Source organism: Phocoena sinus, chromosome 11 (assembly GCF_008692025.1).
Source record: "Phocoena sinus isolate mPhoSin1 chromosome 11, mPhoSin1.pri, whole genome shotgun sequence".
In the NCBI taxonomy this organism is placed as follows: domain Eukaryota; kingdom Metazoa; phylum Chordata; class Mammalia; order Artiodactyla; family Phocoenidae; genus Phocoena; species Phocoena sinus.
In genome coordinates, this window is record NC_045773.1 from 92326226 (window position 1) to 92351429 (window position 25204).

Below are 25204 nucleotides of genomic sequence, written 5' to 3' on the forward strand. Positions count from 1 at the left end.
TCATCTGTGCACCAGGATGATCTGACATTCAGATGATCTATAAGGGCTCTATTTATCCCGGCCTCGTTCCATGAGACTGGACGGTAGGAGGCCTCAGAAATGAATATAGGGAGAGAAATCCTGGCCAGAGCGGCTCAAATCCCTACAAAGGGGAATAATGACAAGCGCCAGAAAGGCCAAGTGCCAGTCCACATTACACAATGGCATTTGCCAGACCAGCACGCAGATTATAGTACAAACAGTCTGCAGGCTGTCACAGTGGATGCAAACATAGTTTCTTGGGGGCAGAATAACAGGCTGAACAAATTTATAATTACGTTCTAGAGAAAGAAGGACTGAAAACTACATATATTTTAAAACTGCTAGAATCCCATCCTGCACAGTTCCAAGTTAACAGGGAAGAAACAAAATGTTAAGTAATGAATACATCATAGGGCAATCACGAAGAATCCCCCAGGATTGACCTGAATCGTGCTCATGGTTACTTGAAGCATCCTCTTCAGACCCATTCATTCCCCAATAGTTTGCAGGAGCCAAGGTGGGCTTCGTCCTGGAAACAAGGCCCCAGTAATCCTACCATGCCCAGATAAGTAGGCACTGACAAAAACAGCCTTCCCACAAGATAATAATCAATAACCACTAAATGGATATACATGGTAATACATCAGAGCCAATGCTTGCTTCGTGTATTTTTTAATTATATTATCAGAGAACAATTTACTTGACCCAGTCAAGTAAAGCACCTGGCCTATTACACTTATATACTCAACAAAACAGTACTTCCTATGAAAGAAGCAACATCTCAGAAGGCCTCCATTCATTTCCAAATATGTCTGAAACCAAGTATGAACAACAGGACAAAGATTCATTTCTAAGACCCAGCTCTCGTTTTCCTTTTAAAACGTTTTCAATCTTTCTGCATTTTATATACAGTAGACAGCAGGAATTAACATTAATGCCAATTCTACATAGTTGAAGCTTTTATAAAGTGGTCATATATGCTGTTCAAACTTTACAGAGTAAATTTTCTTTAAGAACTAAACTCCAAAAACGCAAATAAACAAAGGCTAAGTCTTCTTTGACCTCTGGGAAAACCAAGATCTGAGAGGGTAACAGGAAAAAATCCCAGATATATTTGTTACCATCATAATGAAAATAATGCTTATTATCACGGAATTCGATGATCTGGTTAAATATCTCAAAATTCTACCAGAAAACAGTAGTCAATACTAAGCTAGCACCACAGGAAAAACCACATGGCCTTCAGACAAGAAGGCATTTTCCCCCTTCACTTGGCATCACTAATTAACAATGCCTGATGGAAATGCAGAAAACTTACACTGCAGTGGTTTGAGGACTCCACAACCTGCTGTGAAAGCAGAAGTAGGTACTTGCTTATATCCTAATCAGAGGTCACAAGAGAGGCCCTGACGAGTCATTTTACAAGTTATATTTTGGTTTCTATATAGATGGATGTGGAATTTTGGACCCAGGAAGTATTACGGAAGCAGAGGAGAGATAAGAAGGGAGGAGAAACGGCTGGGGAGGTGGGGGGGAATAAAAGAGCAGAATAATATATTACTACCAAAAAACAGCTCCAGTCTTTCCTAACCCTCTAAAATAAATAACTATGGGCAACACTTCAAAAACACACAACAGAGAGACAGACACACAAGTACACACGCACCTACCTTCCAATATGATAAGAGGGTGTGTAAGATCTGGACAATTCTAAATAGGAAAATATGCTTCTCAAATAGAACAACTCCTCTAGGAAGATTTCCTTTCCTTACACTTTATTTGGCTACTCTTAGAATTTGTTTACCTTCACAAAAACATACAAACATACCAGATACTCCGCCAGCCACTGGGGATACAAAGAAAAACAAGGTCGATCCCATCAGTGAGGGAGCTGAGGGCCAAACCCTTTTAAAGCTTGAACATGGAGTGAGCACAGCTAGATAGCGATGATCACCCAATTCCCTCCCTGCCCAAAACACACTCCAAAAAAAAAAAAAAAAAAAAAAAAATCACACAGATGCTGCTGACTCCACACTCATCCTATGGGATGGGCTTTAAGCTAGCGGGAGAGATCTATCAAGGCATTTTATGAGGCCGTGATAGATTCTATGTTTCTAGATCAAAGCAACTGAGCCTAAAGCAAGTGAGAAAATATTCTTGTCCACATTTACCTTATTCCAAGGGGAAAAAACCCATCTATTATTATGGTCTCTTTCGTTAAATTTCTGAATTTCTAACAGCAGAAATGAACCAAAAGCTTGCCCCTGACAAGTGGTTTACCTTGCTGCCTTCCCTCCTCGGCCTGTCCTTTAGAATCTCTCTAGGCGCAGTGCCTCCCTCCACCCAGCCAATTCTACCATCAGAACGAAGAGGAGGGAAGAAGAGAGGGAAAGGGTAGGGCGGGGGTGATGAAGAACACTCTATCCTCATCTTAGCAGCAACAATGTGCACTGCTTTTAATTGAGCTGCTAAGCAGCCAAGGGAGATGCTGACATCAGGGAACATTCTGCATAAAAGCCAAGTCTAACAACCCCTGCAAAAGCACTCACATGTGAACCCAAGTGACACTAATGGCTGTCACCCCCTTTGCAAATGAGGTGGACTCCAAACCCCACAAACCCAGCATCTAGTGCCTTTCATGTGAGACATATGGAACCAGTGTCGTCTGTCTTTGTGCTCGCTCTCAATTTCATCAAGGAAGACTTACGAACTGATAAGATGTTTCCGGGAGGGTCAGATACCACTGAAGAGATCAGGGATGCGTTTACATTTGTCCTCTGGGAGCGTAAAAGGCAAGGAGGACAAAAGCACGTGACAGAGACGTTCATATCGAAAATACAAGGAAGAGCAGTGCTAGAAGAGGAAGGAAGGAAACTGGTATCCAGTTTCCGTGGCAACCACAAAGCATGCATGCTACACCATCATTTGCATAGGAGGTGGAAGTGATATCCCTGCAATCAGATCTCTGAGGTAACAGAAAAAGGGAAAATGGCCACAGCGGTAATAAAACTGCCTCAAATGAAGTTCTACCATTTTCCTTAAACAAATAAATGCAGCAGAAGCCTGTGTGCTTACCAGGAAACCTTAAGCGAATTCTGGGAGCAGCTGCCCATTCTCACAAGCATCCAAAAATTTGTCCTCAGTAACAACTAGTGACCAATTAAATCAAAGGGATTTTGCCAATCTCTAACCCTGCAGAGGACACACGTGCTCTGGGGCAGGCCCCGTGTTTCCCATTCCTTCCTTCACACTAAGACCCATGTGCACTGACCTCTTAGGGGGGTGGTACGTCTTTATGGAGAAGAACTGACTATCTACGAAGACTTCTCTAAACAGAATCCCTCTCTAGCAGGAAAAGTAATGTGTTAAGGAAAGAGGAGCCCAGTTTCACTAATGAAAAAGCTTAATACACGATTCCAGGAAGATCAGCATTAACAGTAAATCTGAAAATAAACTGCACTAATGCCAGAAGGATACACCTCTCCCTGCTTTAGGTTCCTACACTGTGTTACTCCATATACAAGGTGCTACCCCCACCCAAATGAGCCAGGCCAGATATGTGGTGCTTTAAGAGACACTTAAAAACGGAAATTCCAATGATAACTTTAAAAGTCAAGTAAGGATGGAGCCAACATAAATTTATTCTAAAAGTCTCCTAATCAAAAACCAGAAAATGACAGTGATAGCTTTCAATTACCAAAGCCCCCCCCCCAGCCCCGCCCCCCGCCAATTCCCTTTCTGATTATCCAAGAACCTCTATGTTTAAGTCAATTCATCCTTTGGTTCAAAAAAAGAAAGAGATCGCGACTGGGGTTTGTTTTTCATTTACTAAGGTGAAGACAGGGAGCCCATCTGTTCCCTCCTCTAATCAAAGGAAGCTAACTAATGCTATCGTTCAACACGCATCCAACAAACATCAATTCCCGTGCCTCTCAGCACATCTTGGCTTGGAGTGATTTGGGGACCAAGGCTACAGCATAGCAGGCGCCTACCTACTGCTGAGATACGTTACCGTGTTTAATTCGAAGAACCACCTGGGTTGTTGGTTACTGCAAGGCTGCCTACCTGGGCTGGTCCAACTCAAAGCCTGCACAGCTCCCAGACCACTGCAGGTCTCTGCAGGCCCAGGACAGGCAGGGTGGGGTGTCAGGTGCACCCTACTCTCACTACAGGTGACTGCTTAAATCAACTACAATGATGCGTCAATCCTGACGATGGATTCTGCAAGACAGAAGAAAACTGGAGTGGGACCTATATTTTTGTCCCAACAAACACGTGTGCCCCTTCAAAATATCAACTAACCTTCTTATCTCAAACGTGCTTGTACAGAAAAGTTAGTAAATAAACCCTGCCCCCTTCCAGCCCTCTGGTCAAGTCAGTTAGAGAAAGTACTGAAGTACACCAGGCCTTCCAGAAACAGCCTGCTACAGAGCACACTGACCACGTCATGTGTCAAGGCTCAGCCTCTGCGAAGAAGCTCCCGGCATGGAGCGCTGGCCCTCCCTGCTCTGCAGCACGCAACATGGTCTCATCGCGTGATTAATGCGGCTCCAACACATCCAGCTACCGGCCGACCGCGCCCCCGGCACTGGGCCTGTCTCTCCGTGTTACCTTGCCCAAGAAGCTGGCTCCCAACACCCTCCGTCAGGAAGTTACAAGAGCTTCTCCACGGAATCTAGAGCCTAGCAAGAGTGAAAGAGTCTACAAAAGGAAAAACTCAATGTTCCTGTCAGCTCACTGTAGGGTGCCCCAACTTCCCTAGACACCCCCTAGTGTCCCACGGACATCACATCTTCCATGGTACTCGACACACAGCATTTGAAATGATCTGCTTCTTTCCTTCTTCCCTCTGGAATGGAGATTTCCTGCAGCTCAAAATGAGGCTTAGTCGACCATATCTTAGATCCACCCAGTACCTGGCAAACAACTCGAATCTTGATGAAGAAATCAGCATTCTGGACTCTGCTTCCCTGAAGGTCCCACTCCTCTGAGGGTTAGAAAGGTATCGCTTGGCCCAGCCCTGAGAATCCTCAGACCTCTCCCAAAAATTTTGAAAACAGAACTTCCATCCGTCTCCAACACCAGCACTCCATGGGGCTCTGCACCACTCCACTCAAGGTGGGTAGAAACCATTTACTGAGTTCTGAATAATCTGGGGGGCTTTATCTCCTGGCAAAGTTCACCCAAGCCCCTCTGTGTGTCAGTTTTCTCATCTACAAAATGGGAATGATGTTCAAAGACCTATCCCAAAGGGTCTGCTGTGAGAATCAAATGGACTAATACACGTAAAACAATTTAGAATCTGGCTGGCACACCAGAAGTGGCACATAAACATTTGTCGAAGCCACCCTGCAAAGGGGTAATTCTTTTGGAAGGCTGTCTTTTCTCATGGAGAGTTAAGGAGGAAAAGTTGAGTTAAGCAGCAGAAAAAGGTTCTCCAAGGAGACGAAGTGTCAGTCCACACGATCCTGGAATCTCAGAATTTTCTCTCTCCCGATTTCTAATCAAAGGCCTACATATAAGACTGCGCCAGAAAAAAACACGTCACTCTTAAACCATCTAATAACTCAGAGGATCAATCAGGGATAAGTCTCCCACCCAGGTGTCACCTGCCATAAGATCAAGAGGCCATGAGGAATGGACACACAATAGTTTACACATGTTTGTATGCCACCCAGGGACCCAGCATCACTCCAAGAGTTTAGAAAATCTCATAGACACCAAGGCCCTGGAAACTGTCTTCCTGTCCCAGGAACAATGGCCTCACGGACTGTATGAGAGTCCTGGTCCCGGGGATACACCTATGAACAGTGCCGGGCCAGAGGCACTGAAGTCAGGAGGGGGGTCTCAGGAGGCTAAGCCACGTGCCATGTCCACAGGTTCGAGAAAAAGAAGGGGAAAGGAGAGAGAAGCGGCAGGAAGGCTCTCCAAGGAGGGAAGTGCCTTGAGAAAGCAGGTAAGGAGACTCCGTGCAAGGACAGGGAACCTGGAAAAGGACAGGAGCACCACGCAGTGCAAGCAGCAGCCCGCAAGCCCTGAACACTGCCTCCACACCTGACCTCCCCCGGCCTCGCCACCACGTGCCCTAAGGAAAAGCAGGCCAGTGAGAGTCAGCGGGACTGGGGATGAGAGGTGACGCCCTTCTGCCAGCTCCTGCCTCCCACGTACCCAACCCAGGACAACACGCAGGGGCTCAGCCCAGGGTGAAGTCAAGCACACAGAGCACCCCTCAGCCCTACTTATGCTGGTTTGGGCGGTAACAGTGCACCTCTGCTAAAGCTAGAAGCACAGGGTAGAGGGGAGAAAGAAAACATTCCAAAGGGAAGGGAACCTGCAGTCCGTCCTGCCATTTAGGCCAAACAAATCTACACACATTCCACACAGGGAACCCCAAATCATCAGCCCAGGTCTGGGCAATCACGAAGCAACCTCAACCCCCACCCAGTTCCAGATTCTTCCAAGCTCCACCCTCTGCGTCCTCCGCCCCACCTCCCAAAGCACCACCTAGACCTGGGCTTTCCTTCCTCTGATCCTCTGATCCGTGACTGGGCTGTGCTTTTAGTCCTCCATAAAGGGCGTTGCTCGTGCATTTTCACGTGCACAGTCAAGAGGGCGTAACGTGTGAGAAGGACCACACAGATGGACTCCACAAGATGCTTTGTTAAATGAGGAAAAGGGTCTGCTTCTTGGAAACCAAAGCAATGCAAAACATTGTCTTGAAACCCCCAATTCATGCCACACAGGTAACAATCTTCCACACAGTCAAAATTCCAAGACAGGAAGAGGAAACGGGGAATCCCATAAACCAACCACCCATAAAAAATGTCATGTGCAAAACCAGTCAGACGTCATGCTGATTAGAGCGGCTTCCATGGTTCCGCAGACACCATGGCCAGGCTCCATGTCACCATGAGGGACGGGACGCGGGAGGGTTTCTCTTGAACAGACTGCCAGTGTCTTGGGTTACCGAGGGGACAGAACTCATGAGCAGGATCTGAGAGGTGTGAACAAAGCCCAGGGGATGCTGCTGCTGGAGAAGAATCTATCTAACCATAACCGTGGGTGATGACACTGAGAAGCCCTGGCACAATCAGAAAGGCTCTCCCAGCTCTCTGCTAGCCAACTGGAGTCCACGTGACTTTCAGATTCACCTTGGTGGCCACTTAATCTGGAAAAACACTTAAGATCAGGGTTAAGGTGTGCAGAGCTGAGAGATGCAAACTCCCCTCCCAAACTTGAACAGCAGGGAAGGTGAAAGAGACCCACCCATGAGCAGGAACCTGAGGTGAGCCAACAAGAGTGAAAAGTGAAGTGAAAGAAAAGCACATTTTTCCAGAGGGATGTAGGAACAACCCACTATAATCACTAAGTCATCACGATCTATCTGGAACGGTCACTTGAAATAAAATAGTCAGTTAGGTCCTCAGAGTTCTCACATCCAGAATGACTTGTGCAGGAAAGCATGATCTCTAACCTCTAATACTGGAAGGCTCCAGAAATGATTTCAAAAGCAAAGTGTGTTTTACTCAAAAGAAACTAAAGATTCACCTGTCTTCTATCTACTGCTTGGTTTACAATGAACAAAAAAATTTCACTTATTACATTAAAGAAGGAATACAAGCACCAGCAGAGAAGAGACCATTTATAGGCTATATAATCTGAGGGGCCGCAAGAGTTGTCCAGTGCATGGAGGTGCTCAGCTGAGGGGGTGAGAGGCACAGTGAACCAGCCACGGGTTCAGCTCGCCAAGCCGGGCACTGCTGACCCAAAGGAGCACCCTTCTGGAATTTGTCCTGAAGGTACCTGAAAAAATAAGACCTACATCCGATACTCCTGATGGAAAGTGACATAGTGGAAAAGTTCCAGGAATTAGAGATATGAAGAGCTGGGTTCAAATCGTGACTTTGCTATTTACACGAAACATGCCACTGGTGAAGTATTTTGAACATTTGTCGACTCAGCTATAAAACATGGTAATAAAACCTTCCAGGTATTTCATAAGGATTAAAGTAAGAAAGATTTATTAGCACGATATGTTATATTCACTAAGGGACAGTTCTTTTAGAGACAGAGCTTCTGGAGCTTCAAAGAGTATGAAGGATGGATTTCTACTAGCAACGTGCTCTCTTGTGGAGGGAGATTTTCTATTTATAAGTCAGCTGCTTCTTTATTTTGAAATTTTCTATTTCATTGCATTGGGGCCTTACTTAGGCAATTCACTTTTTTCTTTTTTGATGACTAATTAAACGTGAGGTTATGACCATGACTAAGATAAAGTGCAAACATAGTAGCTACATTTCCCATGTTGTGTTTCTATCTCATTCTCTTTCTCTCAGTCAACATTCAAAGAACAGATAGGACTTCCGCTTCTGGCTGAGACAGAGTAACAGGGACAGGATTCCCCTGCTGCCTGGAAAAACTAAAAATCCACACAAGACAATGGACATCACACAACAAAGCACCACAGTCCCTGGGAAACAAATGACTGCCCAGATTACGACCTTGAGAGAAATCCAGAGGAATCCCCGAGTTGAGGAGAAGGAATTGAGAGTTTGGGGAGGAAAAGAATGTATAGAGCAGAGTACTAGAGAGGCAAGAGCCACACAGAAAAGTCTGGAATCTGCTGAGGACCCTCCTCAAGTACTCGCTGAGCACACGTGTGTGAGGGAAGTACCCAAGGAAAAGTACCACAAGAAAGAATTACAGGGAACACTCCCCAAACCCCACACAGGGCTGGGAATCATGCTTTGTCAAAATGGTACACATAACTCACAGGGCACTGAGTAAAGCACTTATATGGGTTCTACCTGAATAGTTGGGAAAACCTACCCCTACACCAAACACTGCTCTCTGGCCCTACCTAACAAAGCTTAAAAGGTTCAATGTTCTCTAGTAACCTAATCACACCCTACAGCAATGCTTGAGAAGAGGCAGAGAAATACAAACATACCCAGAACCCAACAAAAGAAAACTTACGATGCCTGGCATCCAATAAGAAATTACCAGGCAAGCAAAATAGGAGGAAGATATGACCTACATTGAGTGCAGGGACATCAATCAATCCAAAATGACCCATACGTGATACACATGATAGGTTAGTAGACAAATACACTAATAACATCTATTATAATTCCATTCCATATGTTCGAGAAGGTAGAACAAAGACTAAGCTATGTTAGGGGGAGACACTAAAGATTATAAAAAGACCAAAATCTAGAGACGTCTAGAGACTAAAGACAACAATGTCTGAGGTGAAAATTATATGTCTGCAGATATTAGGTAGAAACTATCTACAATGAAACACAGAGAAAAAAAAAAGACTGGAATAAAATGAACAGAGTATTCATGAGCTGTGGAACAACTTGGAACACCTTGATATACGTGCACCTGAAATCCCTACAGGGCAGGGGGAGGAACACACGCAAAATATACCTGCAGAAATAACGGTTCTAATCTTTCCCAAATGAAATCTACAAAACTGAGAAGCTCTATGAAGCCCAAACACAAGAATCCTATATGAAAGCATACTGTATGATAGATTTTTTAAAACTTTAGAAGCAGATGTCTTGCCAGATACACCGCAAGGAGACGGTGGAGCAGTACCTTTAACAACCTCCACAGGGGAGTGGAGGAGGAGGAACTATTAACCCACAATTCTATACCCAGCAAAAATATCTTCCAAAACTGAATGTGAATTTCTCACAACTGCATGTGATTCTACAACCCTAATAATAAGAAGATTCTTTTTTAATCAGGGTGAAATAAAGACCTTATCAGATATAAAAAACCTAAAAGAGTCATCCAACACCAGCAGAAATTGGAAATGTTAAAGTCCTACAAGCAAAATCAAAAGGAAAATGATACCAGAAAGCCACATAGATCTAAAGGAAGGAATGAAGAGCACCAGAAGTGACAGCTGTGTGGGTAAATTAAAAGAGCAGATGGGCTAGACACAGCTAGGTTTACATTTTTTACATTTATGTAACTCTACAGTTATTTTCTGTGGTTATTAAAGGTGCCACATAATATTCAGTTCATCAGTTTTGCACCTTTTTTACTTCCTGTAGGTAGAGAGTATGTTTCAGTCAAGATAGCTCTGAATTCAACAGTGCATTTAACATTAAACTATCCTACAAATGCATTTTGTTACACAGATATGTAAAACTATTTAGGCTTGTAAAATTCTAATTCCTAAGGATGGTCACGTTGAATAACTCCAATTTCTAACACTGCGTGCTGCCCAGTAAGACTCCTATGCATTTGAAGGGCCTGTCTTCTTTCCAAACTTGGAGGTAGCAAACTACTGCATGTCAACACAGCACCTCGGAACAGAAATAATAAGGAAAACAGTAATATTTGACAATTCAGCTGTAAAAGGGATGCCTATTAAAAGCCTGGGAGAATTCTCATCATCTCAACATGTATTCATATCCAAAACCTGAACCACACCAAGTCCTCACCCCTAACACTCCACATTCAAAATCCAACCTTCTAGAGCAGGGCTGACTGTCTGAACTCCATCAAGTCTTACACTCCCAGAGGCTTAAATAACTAAAATACAGCAGCTCCTTGTTTAATAAAAAGAAAACACTTACATCCCTACAGAGGCACAGTCCACACTATTTTTTTTTTTTTTTACTAGTTCAGTAGACACTCGTGGAGTTTGTTTTTAAAAGTGTGTCAGGGATCTTACTATTAAGTACCAGCGAAATAGGGGCCACCCCCCAAGGGCTTAGGTGTGACTTACATGTGAATAGCCCAGATAGCATCTTCACAAACTACAACCTCACCCCACTCACACCTGCTCCTTGCAAGCAAATACCTGGTCACAACAAGCTTTGTGGAAGAATTCACACTCCACACCATTAGGGTCCTTCCCGTGACTCAGTAAACTTCAAAAAAAAGAGGGACACAGGCCCACACTTTTCCATCTGCCCCATGGATGGTGGTGAGGGCGGCGCCATGGAGAAAAGATATAAATCACAATTTGCAGAAATCAAAATCACATTTGAGAAGTCTTCAATGAATGTGCATGTCCCCATGTAGCAATTCATGTGTCATACACGCTGATGACAGCTAACAGTAGTATCTCACACGGAGTCCTCATTATATACCTGGGAGCTCCTCATGAATCAATTTGCCTAGGACACAAAACCCCCCATGAGGTGGTTACTACTGTCACAGACATTTTACAAGTGAGAAAACCGAGGCCCAGTGATGTTACAGAACGTGCCCAAGAGCACATAACAGACAGCTGAGCCAGAAGAGGCCACCACGGTCTGGCTCCAGCCCATACTCTTAACCACAAGGTGCCCATGACACGTCCCTGAGAACTACCACCCGTCCAAAGATAAAATAAGTACATACGACACTTAATTCTGCTAGATATCTGAGTGGCCAAGTCCAGTGACCCCTGAAGGACCATGCATTTTGGATCTCCCATGCACTTACACCTGAAAGTATACCATTTCACCAACTTCTTTGTACACCTTCTTTCCACCAGCCAAACACATAATCCCTTATCCTGATCATAACCATCATTCCCAAGTTTCTCACAGTCTATCCACACATGACTGACAAAACTGGTCCATTCTGGTTTCTAAAAATCCTCAGATACTTCTTGCAGGAAACAAATTTTACAATAACCGAGTATCATGGGATGAGCAATATAAGGGGGGGGAGGGTAAGGAGCTAGGCATGGCATGATTAAAGGCGGAAAACCTCTACAATGTTTCCATTCTAAACAGTAAGAACTAATTAATGTATGATTTTTTAAATTATTTATTAAACTCACCTACCACAGGGATCAAAAGAAAAAGAAAACCAACGCCTAGGAACTCCCACTAGCGCTGAGTCCTTCAGATCTTCAATGGCTGGGCTGCCCTGTCCATCAAACAGGCAAAGAGCTTCTAGAGAGGTTGGCTTTTCCTTTTACTAAGAGTGACTTTAGATGATGACCTTTTAATGACTAGGTAAAGAAATACCTTTTATTTTTGCCTCAATCAAGAAAAATAAATCCTATGGAACTCTGGATTCTACTGCTTCCTATATACCAAAAAGATCCCCAACTTAAGTAAAACCAATGGCAGCAAGTACATAGGACCAAACATAGCTTAGGGGGTTTCCGGTAGAAAAATAACACAGTGTAAACACATGGGATGTTTTGACTAAAGACTTAAGAAATGTGTTACAAGCATCAATCAGAAAATGGAATTGCTTCAACTTGCAGGCTGGAAATTCAGGGCAAGGTCTAAACTGAGGTTGGCATAGTCTCCACATCAGATTTCAATTTTTCTTAAGGAAGTCAAACACATAAATTCCCTTTCTTTCCCTCCCCCACCAAGACAAAGGCATATTAACTGGTGATCCTAAAAACATGCACCTAGAAAGAGCAATTAACTGTACAAAAATAGCTAGCAATTCGTAACATTCTAAAGAGAGAGGGAAAGGGGGGGAGAGAGGGGGAGAGAGAGAGAGAGAGAGAGAGAGAGAAAGGGAGGAAGGGAGGGAGGGAGGGAGGGGGAGGGGGAGGAGAGGGAGAGGGAGAGGGTGAGAGAGAGGGAGAGGGTGAGAGAGAGAGAGCATTTTCCAAAACAAATACATAAATCATGACTGGAATTTTAGGACTCAGTGTTCTCACATAGAAAGTCTAAATGCCAAAAGAGAATGCAAGTGGTGCATCATAAAACATGCTCTTCTCGTGCATATTTATGGGAATTTCAGACGCTAGATAAAGAGTAAGATCTAGTCAACAATCAGTTCAATGTCGCTTCAGCGACATTTCAAAATCACCACTTTAGGTAGTTACTCTGGGCTTGGCTTGGAATCAGCAGAGACAGCACACTCGTCTGCTTCTTAGAAAAGGTACGTTACATGTAACATGAAGGAAGGTTGAGCACTGAAGTCTGACAGTAACTGACAAAGCTCCGGGAATTCAGATTCCAGTTCATACCCTTACAAGGCAGGGCTCATACCATAGAATTTATACTAAACGTTTATGCTAAATACCAACAAGGAATCAAAATAAGCCAAAAATTATTAAAAGTTATTATTTTCTATTTGCTATGTACCCTGCAACACTTCAAGACATTTATGCCCTAACTACACTACCCATCCGTAAACTACGGATGGGTAGTGTAGCCCCTTTCTGCAACGCAGGCCACCCCAGAGCAGCCCTAAATCTAGCCTAACCTGTCAAAACCTTAATCTACACTATATGTCCCTGATAGTAGACTGTGATCGTAACTCCCCAAAATGCTGTCATGAATCCATAATTCAGTAAAACAAGGCACTTGGCACACTAATAATTAAAGCAGATTAGCAATGCGTTAAGTTTTCCCTAAGTTCCCCTAACCAAAGTTTCTCTTTTTCACTGCCCTGGAGAATTAAAGTTAATTGACTGATTTGCACACAGCTGCCACACAGGACCACAGTCCCGTGCAAAGAGGAAGCCGCCGGCAGCACTGCCATCTGAGAAAGGCGCTAGGAGCCAGGGACAAAGGGCTCCCCACACCCACCCCAAGAGAATGAAGCCTAATGGCCTTTGTCATCATACCCCCATGCTGACCGACCTCACCAGAGGTGAGGGTGATGGATGGCCATGTAGCTGAAGGATGGGTACTGTCATTTCCAACCACAATCACAGACTTTTGTTCCTCAAAAACAGATGAAAGATGATGCATGACCCCCCACCCATATTTGGAAACATGGAGAGTATTATTACACATTCCAGTATGTTTACTAATGTGGTTTTTCTTACGCACCCTTTAACTCTCCCTCTTGTGACGGTGCACTTTTCAAACTGGGGCAGAGTGAATGTTTGTCACAGAGCATCTGAAACATTAAAGGCTTACACTGGGACACTCAGCCAAATATTTTTAAATAGAGTAACATACAAAGTCCAGTACACTGGCAGAGATACTTCTTACATACGCGTGCTAATTGTACTAACAAATCCAATGACACCTTCTAAGACACAGTGCCGAGCATTAAGGGAAAAAGAGGATGGAAGTTAATACAGACTCTATGCCACGGGTATTCTAACTGAAGACACTGCGTGACAGAGGAAAATAAAGGCTTGGAGCTATGCATCTCAAATTTCAGATCTAAAGTACAGTTCTGTTAAGGATTTTAAGTATCCACACATGGCCACCCTTCTCCCTTCCTCTTAATTTGCCACCATATTCAGTTCTTCATTAGATATACACAACTAGATGGTTTCTGAAAAGTAACTGTAATTCTGTATATAGAAAGGGCAAACAACGAAGTCCAGACCAGGAGTTATTTTTTTCCCCCTTTCCCAAACCTCTGCAAAAAACAGATTCTAAGAAAACGTAATTAATCTTGTCATCCAGGAAAACACTGAGTATGAGAGCAGAAAAGGAATGAAATGAAATATAAACTCTAAGGCGGGTGGCGGTCCGCGCAGACAACACAAGGCGTGAAATAAGGCTGATAACTAACAAAGGGTTTTTAAAACACCCAATTAAAAGCATTATTATATAATGTCACTGTCTGACCATGAAGCCACAACTCTTATCAAACTACCATAGCCTACTTCCTGACCAAGCTATCTGAAGCTTATTTAGGAAAGTCATTTAAAAAAATTAAAAACCTGCTGGTAAATTAATTTTAAGAACCGATTTCACACCTACTAACTTGGTTAACACCAAGTGGATTCTGCTTTCCTGACAAGGGGAAAAATTTTTCAGAAACACCACATTTAATTCTTCAAATTTTTAGAAACATCTCTTTAGAAATCGCGAAATACCATCTAATATACTCAAGAATACAACTGATGAAAATCAATTAAAATGAACAGCAAAGACAGGAATTACAAGTTGGCCACTCTTTGGCCAATTTTTATGGCAGGAAAGTGTTTTCTTCTGGTCCACAGCATTTTTTTGCTTTATTCATCTCTAATAATAATTAGTGGACAATATTTAGAAACCAGGATATCTGATACAAAAATCCAGAATTCTGGCTCCTCTATGAAAAAATCAGGAGATTGGGTGAGTGGGCCCAAGTTTGTTCCCACACGGACAAAACTGGCACCTAGTGTGAAGTCCCTGGTTTAAGGCACCAATATTTTCAGCCTTGGGTACTAACCTTTTCCTCGACGGCCCTTCTTCAAAATCTGAAGAACTAACATCGTTGCTAGTTGAGGACACTTGGGATGCATCGTCCTTCTCATTCTCTGACTGTTCTGATGCTGGTCCTAATCCCTTAGACTGGCCATTACCAAGGAGCCCTACAGGTGAAAAAAGGGGACAAACACTTCAATACATGACATCAGGAAGCAGCACTTTACCACAGTTAACCCTACACAGTGGCTGATGAGGGCAGACAAGAATCTGGATAGAAGAGAATTAGAAGGTACATATCCCTTGTGAATGGAGGGGGAAAAGTCCCACCTCAACCTACTTTAGACCTTACACGAGAGTGAAATGCCTACCAAAGAAATAACTCCAACAGTAAGAAAGTCAAGCAGAAATGTGTAATTGTAATAATGCACTGTGGCATTCTTTCTGAAGTGCATCAACATCTTTCAGGGCTGGGGAGTGGAAAGGAAGAAACAAACTTCACGTATTACCGATTCAAACTAGTTACCCTTCCAGGGCTAAATATTTACTCTAGAAACACTGAAATCCTTTTTGGAATTGCCTTCAGGAACCAGTACCTGCCACCCAAGAAAAAGCATCAATCATTACCTTGTGGCCATGTATCAGTCCTTAACTAGAGGTCTGACTGTACAACTTGCTCTTCATAGCAATCCACTGTATCAGAGTCACTGTATTGGAATCTGATTGTCTCAGAGGATAAGGATTCTCCACGACTCCATACACGGTACCATGCGGAAGAGGGAGTCTGGTGGCCCCAGGATGAGCCACTAGTAACCCAGACTGGGAAAAGGGCTATGCCAAGTGACATGGAAGCTGCTGAGCCACCAGCCAACGGGTCACAGCTGAATAAAAGCCTGGTCTTCTAGCATTCAGATGTCCTTGCATCTAGGGTTCTGGATACAATTTAGGTTCTACCAACGGGGGGCTTGTACCTACACAAGTGTCCACAGCCACCGGCCCCCAGTTCCACTGTCTAGTCACCAGCCTCTAGGCATCAGCAGAAATGCTAGCAAGTGTCTGCATTTTCACAGCCACGGTGTTTGGCTTTTAAGTGAAGCCAAAAGGGCAGGGTGGCCCCTTGATTTTTGTTCTCCCAACCCTTCCAGCAAGTTTGTAAGCACTTACGTCCCTGTATTAAATCCCTTTTTGGTTGAAGCACTTAAAGAGCGGTTCCTATTAGTTGCAGTAAACACTATATAGAACACAATATTCTACATATTGGTAAGATTTTCTGGAAGAACACAGTATACTGCAACAAAACCCTGGGACTTAGCCCGTTTACGCATGCATTTCCCCAGACTTAGCCTGTTTACGCATGCATTTCCCCAGTTATCTATTTTTACATCATTTCAGGGTATGAGTAATAACATAACGCTGGAAATCTAATACAATGCAGTAAATAAAATCCCATGGCTGTCACTCAGACTTGTGGCTTTGGGAGTCATGACTACAATATGGAAGTGAAAACACTAGGCAACTTCCCAGAGAAACAGAAAATGTGGGGAGTTTGCACTGTGAGGCAAACAGGAGACATAATTGCAGGGAAATCTATGAGTCTACGGGTTGAAGTGTGGCCAACGTTTCAAAGATGAGAGCAGTGCTATCCATTACGGTAACCGCTAGTCACAGGAGCTACTGAGGACTTGAAATATGGCTATGTGAGTAAGAAGATGAACTATTATTTTTATTTAACCTTATTTAAAACTGACTATAACTAACACTTCTTTAATAATTTGATATTAATTCTTGAAATATTCCGGATGTATTATTAGGTTACGTCAAATACATTTAAATTAGTCTTACCTGCTTCTTTAAAATTTTTTAATGCAGCTCTAGAAAACTAACACTACATATGTGGTTGAAATAACATCTCTATTGACCAGCACTAAATTAGAGCACTGCAGCAATGTCATGGGCGGTGGGGAGCGGGGGGAGATGACCACGCAGCAGCCCACCAAATAGTAGGAAGATACAGACCATACTTATAAACGCAGATTAGGAAACTAGCCCAGGGACATAATATAAGTCACGTGTAAAAAACAGGCACTAATGGATGAATTACCACACTCGAAAAGGATGGTAAATTCAAAATAAAAATTCTGGTTATGGAACCATATATAAAATTAATTTTTAAGGGGGATTATCTCTAAAATAAAAGTGTACTCTTGGTTGAAATCAAATTTTTCTATAGTATGTAAGGACTTAAAGGAGAATAAAGCAAGAAAGGAGGAAGGAAATATAACTTCATTTTTTAACACCCACCATATGCCAGGGCACTGGGGATACAGGCAAAATCCAACAAAGTCTAAATTTTAGTAGTGAGAGGAGATGCTCCTGTATGTATCAGTTAGCAGTATGTACAAAGAAGAAACCTTGCACTTGCAGGGCAAGCAATAGGGGAGGGCAGTGAATATGAATCACTGGAGCCAGCAAGCAAACCTGCAACAGCAAAACCAGGAGAGCAAAGCTGGTATGTGCAATACACCTAAAAAACAAAAACCAAAACAGTGGTGGTGCTGGTGACAGTGAAGGAGGAAGAAGAGGTAGTTGTCTGAAGCTGTGTTTGGAACAAGGAGGAAACAGAAGTGCCAGCAGGCACTGCTCAGTGAACCTGAGGAAGAAGCACTTGCTGTCCCCTCTGGTACGCACATAACAAGATCTCAAGCATCTCCTGAGGGAGCAAGCAGCTCATGAGTGAATGAGTAAGTAAGTGAAGGAATGAGTTAGCAGAGAAAAGTTCAGCTATTCAATGACAGCTATACCCTGGTCCTTCTGACAAAAAGAACCTCTGTAGACTGTAAAGAGTAGTGACCCTCAAACTTACACCCTGGGCATAACCCCAGTGTGTCCTCTTCTAACAAATTTCCAGATGATGCTGGTTCTGCTTTGGCTGGTCTAGGGGCCACACCTTGAGATCCACTATTGCAGGGGGAAGCAAGATTCAAGCCAGTAAGAGATCTAATTGCCCTAAGACACTATAAAGCTCTGGGCAAGTGTGCACTAGATCTCAGGAAACCAATTATGTTTGTACAAGCTATCATAATACAACTCACGTTAAGGCACCCAAATCCAAAGTTCACTCACAGTAAGGCGCCCAAAACCAAAGTTCTGCTGGGGCATTCTTCCACCTTGGATCATTAATTTTGTGACAGGAAATAAGGCTGCTTAAAACTTATCACAAAGCTATCAGACCCTGCTAACGACAAATAACAGTTAAAAAGTAACGCATGATGGGAAAAAAGTGTTCATATCTAAGAGGCATCAGTCTAGAACAAGGATATAATGTTTCTTTTCTCCCCCCAAAAAAAAAAAAATCAACTGCCCAAGCACAAATTCAGGGAAACTGGATTATCAAGTTTTACATGAAAAGGGGGAATTTTAATTGACTGTATGTGAGCTCAATGTCAGGCAAAAGGATGCGAATGCTCTGAAACACTAAGGCATGACTGAGCTCCAGTAAAAGGAATCGAAGTGCTGAGTCCACAGTCCCAAGCCCTCATCAGACTAATATCTTCAAAGAACACCAAAGATGCCTCCATGCCAAGGATTAACAATGTCTGTTACCTGAACTACGAGACAGATGGGCTGTCATTCACTTTCCAGATCAGGAAAAAGGGGCCCACACAGAGGGACTGCTTGCCTGTTCTGTGAACTAGAAAACCTCAGCTGTTTCCAGCCTTTACGGGGGGAGGGTGGGCGTGGGGGGGGGGGGTGACTTGTTCTGCGTATAACTGACTGTTTCAATTTGAGTACCCCCCTCCTGACATCAGCACAGAGAAAATGTACATTTATTTTTAGTTAGACAGTCTCCATGGTTGGATAAACCTGGGATTTTTTCTTTTCTGCACACCGCCCACCCCCTTATTCACATCTCCAGTGGACTGGCTACCCTATTTCAGTTTGAACGTTTTCATCCAACTCGTACCACCTGCCCAGTCCAGAAAAGCCAGGTCAGCAAGATGGAACACGACACCACGGGGCAGAAGAGCCGTTATCAGACCATCAGACAAGCCAATGAGTACTGCCTTTCCTTTCCCCTATGGAACAAAGCCCTGCCACCGATCTTTTACATTATTTTTAGTCAGTGAGAAATAATCAAACTGCATCCTCTCCTCCAAACACACCAACTGGCTTTATCTTCCCACCCTCGCCCAAGCCCACCATCAACACAAACCTTTGTGGGGGGGGGGGGGGGGGGGGGGGAAGGTTAAACAGAGGAGACGCGATGGCCCAAAGACCGCCTCCCCACACGAGCATTCGTTCTCCTCTATTAATATTCAGTAGGTTGAACTTAAATTAAACCACATCCATTGTCTTCCACAAGAGCAATAAATATGAGCTGGAAATTCCAAATCACTGCGGTAAAGGCAGCCCCTCGGCAAGTCACCGTCAGCTGACGGGGCGGCGTGCCACAGGCCACCACAAGGGCAGTGCCCATGCTCACGAGCTGAGAACCCCAAGGAAACAAAATTCAGGAGCTCTGGACCCTCATCTCCCAAATGAGCAAGCAACTAAAGGGCTTTCAAGGCAACATACCCGAACTGGTTCTTCCTAAGCCTGGAGCGGCAGCAGCAAAGCGGAAGGAGCAGTCCTGTTCTGGGGGGGCTGGAGATGTGCATGAACATCTCCCCCTGCCCTTAACATAACGGGGGCTGGGAAATTTAAAACACAAATGAGGCCAAAGATTCCTTCAGCTAAGTGATGATGAGAGCTACAGATTTCAGAACAGAAATGTGCACAGAGAAGGAAATTCTTTCCTAACATCTGAAAAGGGGGACGAGAATGGGCAGTGCTTACAATCTTCTGTTTTAGACACAAAGAAGTTTCGCCAGTCCTCCCATCAGCTACACGTACGTGATGGAATACAAAACTGAAGGAAAATCTAATGCCCTTATTTCACAAAAGAAGGGTTAAAGAGAAAGGAAAACAAGGGGACCTTCGAAGCTGCTCTCGAGCTTCCAAAACATCTGGAGCACACCAAACATATTAGCATATTAGGGAGAGTCAGTGTATTTGGCTTTGTTGTAGAAGAGATGCACAAAAGGTAATTCTGTATTATAGAGCCAGTGCCCGTCTGTCACCCTGTCACTGCGAGACAAGGTATCACATTACATATTAAACAGTCAAGCATCCAAAGAGAGTTTTCATTTGCGGCTGCAGCAGTGTGTGTGTGTGTGTGTGTGTGTGTGTGTGTGTGTGTGTGTGTGTGTGTGTGTGTGTGTGTGTGTGTGTTGGAGGATGGGGGTGGCTGGCTGGCTGCACTTTGAGTTGAGAGAAAAATTATAAAAGCAGCCCCTTGGTTGAGGTAGGACCCTCTCTGAGGTATTCAGAATGTCAAGTTTGCTGCCACTACTAGTAGAAAATAAAGCCTATTTTCACTCAAATTTTGAAAGAAAAATTGGATTGTTTGCTTTTTGCATGTGGATGCCAGGGAAATTCTGGCTCGGGCCAGCTTCACAGGGTCAACATGAATATGTAGTTTAAACCCAACTGTACACACTCGGGTCAGCAGCTGAGCTTCTGGATCGATCGCAGGGTCCAGGAAAGGGGGTGAGCAGTGCAGAAAGGGTCCACAAAGCTAAGCCCAGGCCGGTCCACTGACACCCTTTCCCATCTCAGAACGCTGAGGTGGCTGAGAACAAATAACAGTCGTGAGGCATGATGTCACTGCCACACTCATGGTCAACGAAGCACAAATGAGCGTGGTTTAATACCTCGGCTTATGGAAAATAATTATCCCTTTCCCTCGGGAGGATGGCCCCTGACAGACTAGGGCTCCCCTTTGTCTGCTCTCAAATCAGCTGTGCAGATTTCTCACTCCAGCCAAGAAAACGGGGTCCAAACATAGCCCCAACAAACCCTCAAAGGAGCCCTCAAGACACAGGGCAACACAGGTTTTTGTTAGTTTAACACCCAGAAAGTAGATAGTAGACAGACAGACAGACAATCCCCTAGAAGCCCTTCACCACCACCAGACTTTTTCCCCACAAAACCTTCTTGGGTAATCTAAACCTTCTTTCGCATGCTTGATTTTTTGAGAACAGATGTTAGAAAAAAATCTGACGCAGTGATAACATGGAAAAGTTGGGCCACTGGGCAGGCAAGGAAAATGTCTGACCTCATCCTTTCCTCCTATTTCAGAATCACGCAAATGACTAAATTCAAGAGACACGAGCAGGAAGAGACAAACAGAACCCTAGCCCAGGAAGCACTTCCTCACCTCGAGGCACAAAGGAACAAGCCAGCAGACAGGTCACAAGTACACACAGGGAGAGGGACCAGATCGCTGCTCTTACTAAACACCATAGGGGTCAGCACCAACAAGAGACAAAAGACCTCTCCTCCCCACGTCCTGACCAGGAGTTACACAAGGAGAGAAAACACTCCTCATGGAGAGGCTCCAACAACGACCACCAAAGAGCCACAGCGGAACTTCACTGGATACAAAATCCCTCCATGGGAAGGATCCATAATCTCTAGGAAAGATTTCTGGATGGGCCCAGAAGCTACTGAAACTCTGATGATGACAACAGTGAGCAAAACGTGCTGTGCATTTTAGCACAACTCCTCTACTGCTTTGGGGCAAAGGCACTTCCTCCCTATACTCTCCCGCATCCTCCCATTCTTTATCCTTGACATGATTTTTATAACGATCAGAACAGATACAGTAGCTTGAGCAGTAATGATTACTAAAATATAAGCACCCACATTGCTCTACAATGAGAAGCTCTACCTAAATCCAATTATCCTAAGCCCTCTATCCCACGTCATACCTCCTCTAGGTCCATGCCCCATCCCAGTACCTTATGCTGGCAAACCAGTCAACCTAATTATGACTGTCCATCAAAAGCACGCATCTTGGAATCCCCTAAAACATGAAACTCAAGTCTCTATCAGCTAAGTAAAAGTATTTGCTGGACAGGTGGCCCAGTTCCGAGCCCCCCAGAGGTCGAAAACTGCTTTCTGCATACAAAAGAGATTAAAGTCGATGTTGTGCTTAGGCTGGTGTGGAAATGAGCTGCAGAACAATGGACCACTTACTGCGGAGCCCGGGAACTTAAGAGGCAGACACAGTGGACAGGAACCCTGCGCATTTTTATAGAAATTCTTTTAGATAAACAAGACCAGCATGTCCAAAGTCTTCTGTTCAGATAAGCTGACATGCCAAAATCTGGTTTTATAAATCATGGAATTTGTGCTTCTCAAGGGGACATTTTCCATATGTGGTGCATGTTCCCAGATAGTGACATTCTACCTGTAAATAACTGAAGTGTGTGTGTGTGGTTGTGAGTGTAGGTGTGTGAGTGTGTGTATGGAAGGGGGGGGGGGGAGAGAGGGAGGGAGGGAGAGAGAGAGAGAGAGAGAGAGAGAGAGAGAGTTATCTCTAAAGCTTCATATTACATTTACCCCACCAAAAGTAAGTTACCAAAAGAAACCGGTTCTCCAGTATTAGCAAGTCTCTACAAAGTTAAACAAAGCTGGCTTTAACACAAATCAACAAATCCCATAAAGTTATTAGTTTGTGCACAAGTCGGTAATGATAAATGGGCACAACTCCAAACACTTTGTGTCCCAACATCATAATTCACAGAGAAGTAATGAGCCACATCCTTACCCCCAAAAACCTCTCTGGCTGCCTTTATTCCCTAAGCCCATAAAATGGACCACATGCAAGTCCTAAACTGTTCTGTTCATAAGTTTCCCAGTGCACTCAGTACCCCCCCTCACATACAGACAAGTCAACTACACACCCACTTCTCAGATGAATATAGTAAAGCATTAAGTGGGCTATACAAAGTCCAAAAGAAAAAGAAAAAAAAAAAACCTGCTGGCAGCAAGCAAGCTCAGAGAGGCCTACAGCCTCCCAAAGCCACCTTCATTCCCGTGCTGAAATCTAAAGGAAACAGTAAAGAAAGCAGAACTCCAGGAACGCGGCCACACAATCTGCAAAGATTTGAGGCACCTAAAATTGATGGCTGCTAAAACTCACCTGTGTCTCTATTTAGTAATACAAACATGGATCAATGCACAAAATATGGGAGCAGAAATGAGAGCACTCAAAGTTCAAAGCTTTAAGGTCTAACCTAGAATCACTCGGTCTCTGCTGACATGCCTCAGTTTCCTCCATCTTTCAAGGAAAGAAGAGGTGGAGAAGGAAAGTATGACAGGAAATGAAAACCATGCATGCTGTTTATAAAGGAAACCAAAGCTATGGTGGGGATGAACTAGTTAACTTTAATGAAACATCTATTTTTAAATGCTGGGACATGATCACATAAATTGGCAATAAAATAAAGGGACCAGCCATAGCTGGATGGTGTTCAATCTCCAGAGAAAGGTCTAAACTCGTACAAGCCTGACTAAAACTGAAGATTTGGTCAAAATGGTCAACAGAGCTTAATGCTTTACGAGCGACATTAATTCTCTCTTGTAAATCTCCACAGTACCTTTGCAGGAGCCACCATTGCCCCTAGGGAGGATACCAAAGCTGAAAGAATATTAATATTAGGCAAATCGCAACACTTTTTACATAGTCTCATATATATATATATATGTATATATATGGCACCTTGCCATCCATAATGGATTTAATCAGGACCCCAATAGGGAAACCCACAAAAGGCCTATTTCTCCAACAAAAGCCACAGCAGCCTGAAACAAATCTACAGCTATTTGATTTTTATTTTATTTATAGGAACAGACCTTCTATCCCAGGTTCCTCAAGATAAGCCACCAAAAACTGCACCTGACAGACCCGTGGAGCAGCCATCCTCAGAGCCGGATCATTGCAGAGAGACAGAGAGGAAGAAGGACAGAGGAAGGGAGGCGGGAGGGAGGGAGAGCTCAGTGAGGCAGGCTCCAGAGCACTTGTCAACAATCCTCCCCCGTACGTAATGAGCAGGCGGCAGTGCAGATTCCGGCGGTGCAGATTCCACGCGGCAATAGGACAGCCAGGCGAGCGGCGCAGGGGCCTGGGGGAGGGGAGGCGTCAGGGAGAGGAGGTTATTTATGTGGCTGGGAGGGAATCTAACACCAAAGAGGAGGGGTCTGGGGCTTTTTTCCTTCCTGGTAAATTAGAATGAGAAAAAGGAAAAGATGGACTTGCTTTTCATCCTGCAATTTCCTCAACCTGCGATGCAGACAAATCCTTATCTTAGAATTTCTGACATGGGGTGTGGGCCGGCCGCGCGCCACTTTGGACGGGAGCAGTTCAATTGTCCACACTTCTGTGTGCCCAGTGTGCCAGACTGCCCCCCTCGTGCACACACTCCCCCCCACAGCCCGGCAGCGGGGTCCATGGCACATTTTCAATGGCATCCCTTTTTAATATCATAATCTGTGTCATTCAGCACTTGCCTTTTATTTATTTTTATTTGTTTTTTTGGCTGGGAAACCTGGGCAGCTCTCCAGACAGACTCTGCAGAAATCTCTTTCCACATGCTCTTCTCCAGCCCGCCCGCCCCCTGCCTCCCATTCCTGTTACCAGGGTGCTTCATCACTTCAGTGATGACTGCATGGGCCACCGCTGCCCTCCCCACCACAAGCGCACAGACACCCCTCCCCCAGACACATAAATTCATCTAATCTAATAAAACAGAAGCTCTTTTCCCTCATTGCTTCTTGAGGATCTTTTACAAACGGGCTCTGTGGCCTGGCAGCTGCCGAGAGGATGAAAAAGGCAAGATTCCAGCGGGGCTGGCCAGCTCCCTGGCCTCAGATAACTGGAGCTCGCATCTCCTTTCATATGTCATAAGCTTTTTGATTGTTAAAGTTAATTCTCCTGAAGCTTTAGAACTTCAGCTGGCAATTATAATGTCCAAAACACATGCTCTGAACACCAGCCCACATTCTCCTCTTTATGCCTCTCCAGAGGGGAAAAAAGATGGTGGCAACACCCTCAGAGAACCCACGTGGTACTGAAAGCTTCACTCACAGGCTCATCCAAGGGAACTGGGGAAAGAATGCCCCCTTACTCTTACTTTTAGCTTCTTGTTGTTGTTATTTAACTACTGAATGAGCCCCTTCTGGGCTTCACGCAGGTGAAGTTATTTAGAATTCAA

General features: G+C 44.2%; 1 protein-coding gene across 7 annotated transcripts in view; it reads right to left on the minus strand.

Annotated features, from left to right (window-relative positions):
- Positions 1-25204, minus strand: part of JARID2 (jumonji and AT-rich interaction domain containing 2) — a 244673-nt gene that overhangs the window by 81372 nt on the left and 138097 nt on the right. For 6 of the 7 annotated variants that reach the window (XR_004352114.1, XR_004352115.1, XM_032648079.1 and 3 more), the window contains one exon: positions 15130-15271. The exons of the other annotated variant lie outside the window; for it this stretch is intronic. Coding sequence is in view for 3 of the 6 variants with exons in the window: in XM_032648079.1 (XP_032503970.1) it covers positions 15130-15271 (142 nt within the window). In the remaining 3 variants the exon portion in view is untranslated. The remainder of the gene's footprint in view (positions 1-15129; positions 15272-25204) is intronic. 7 annotated transcript variants of the gene reach the window in all.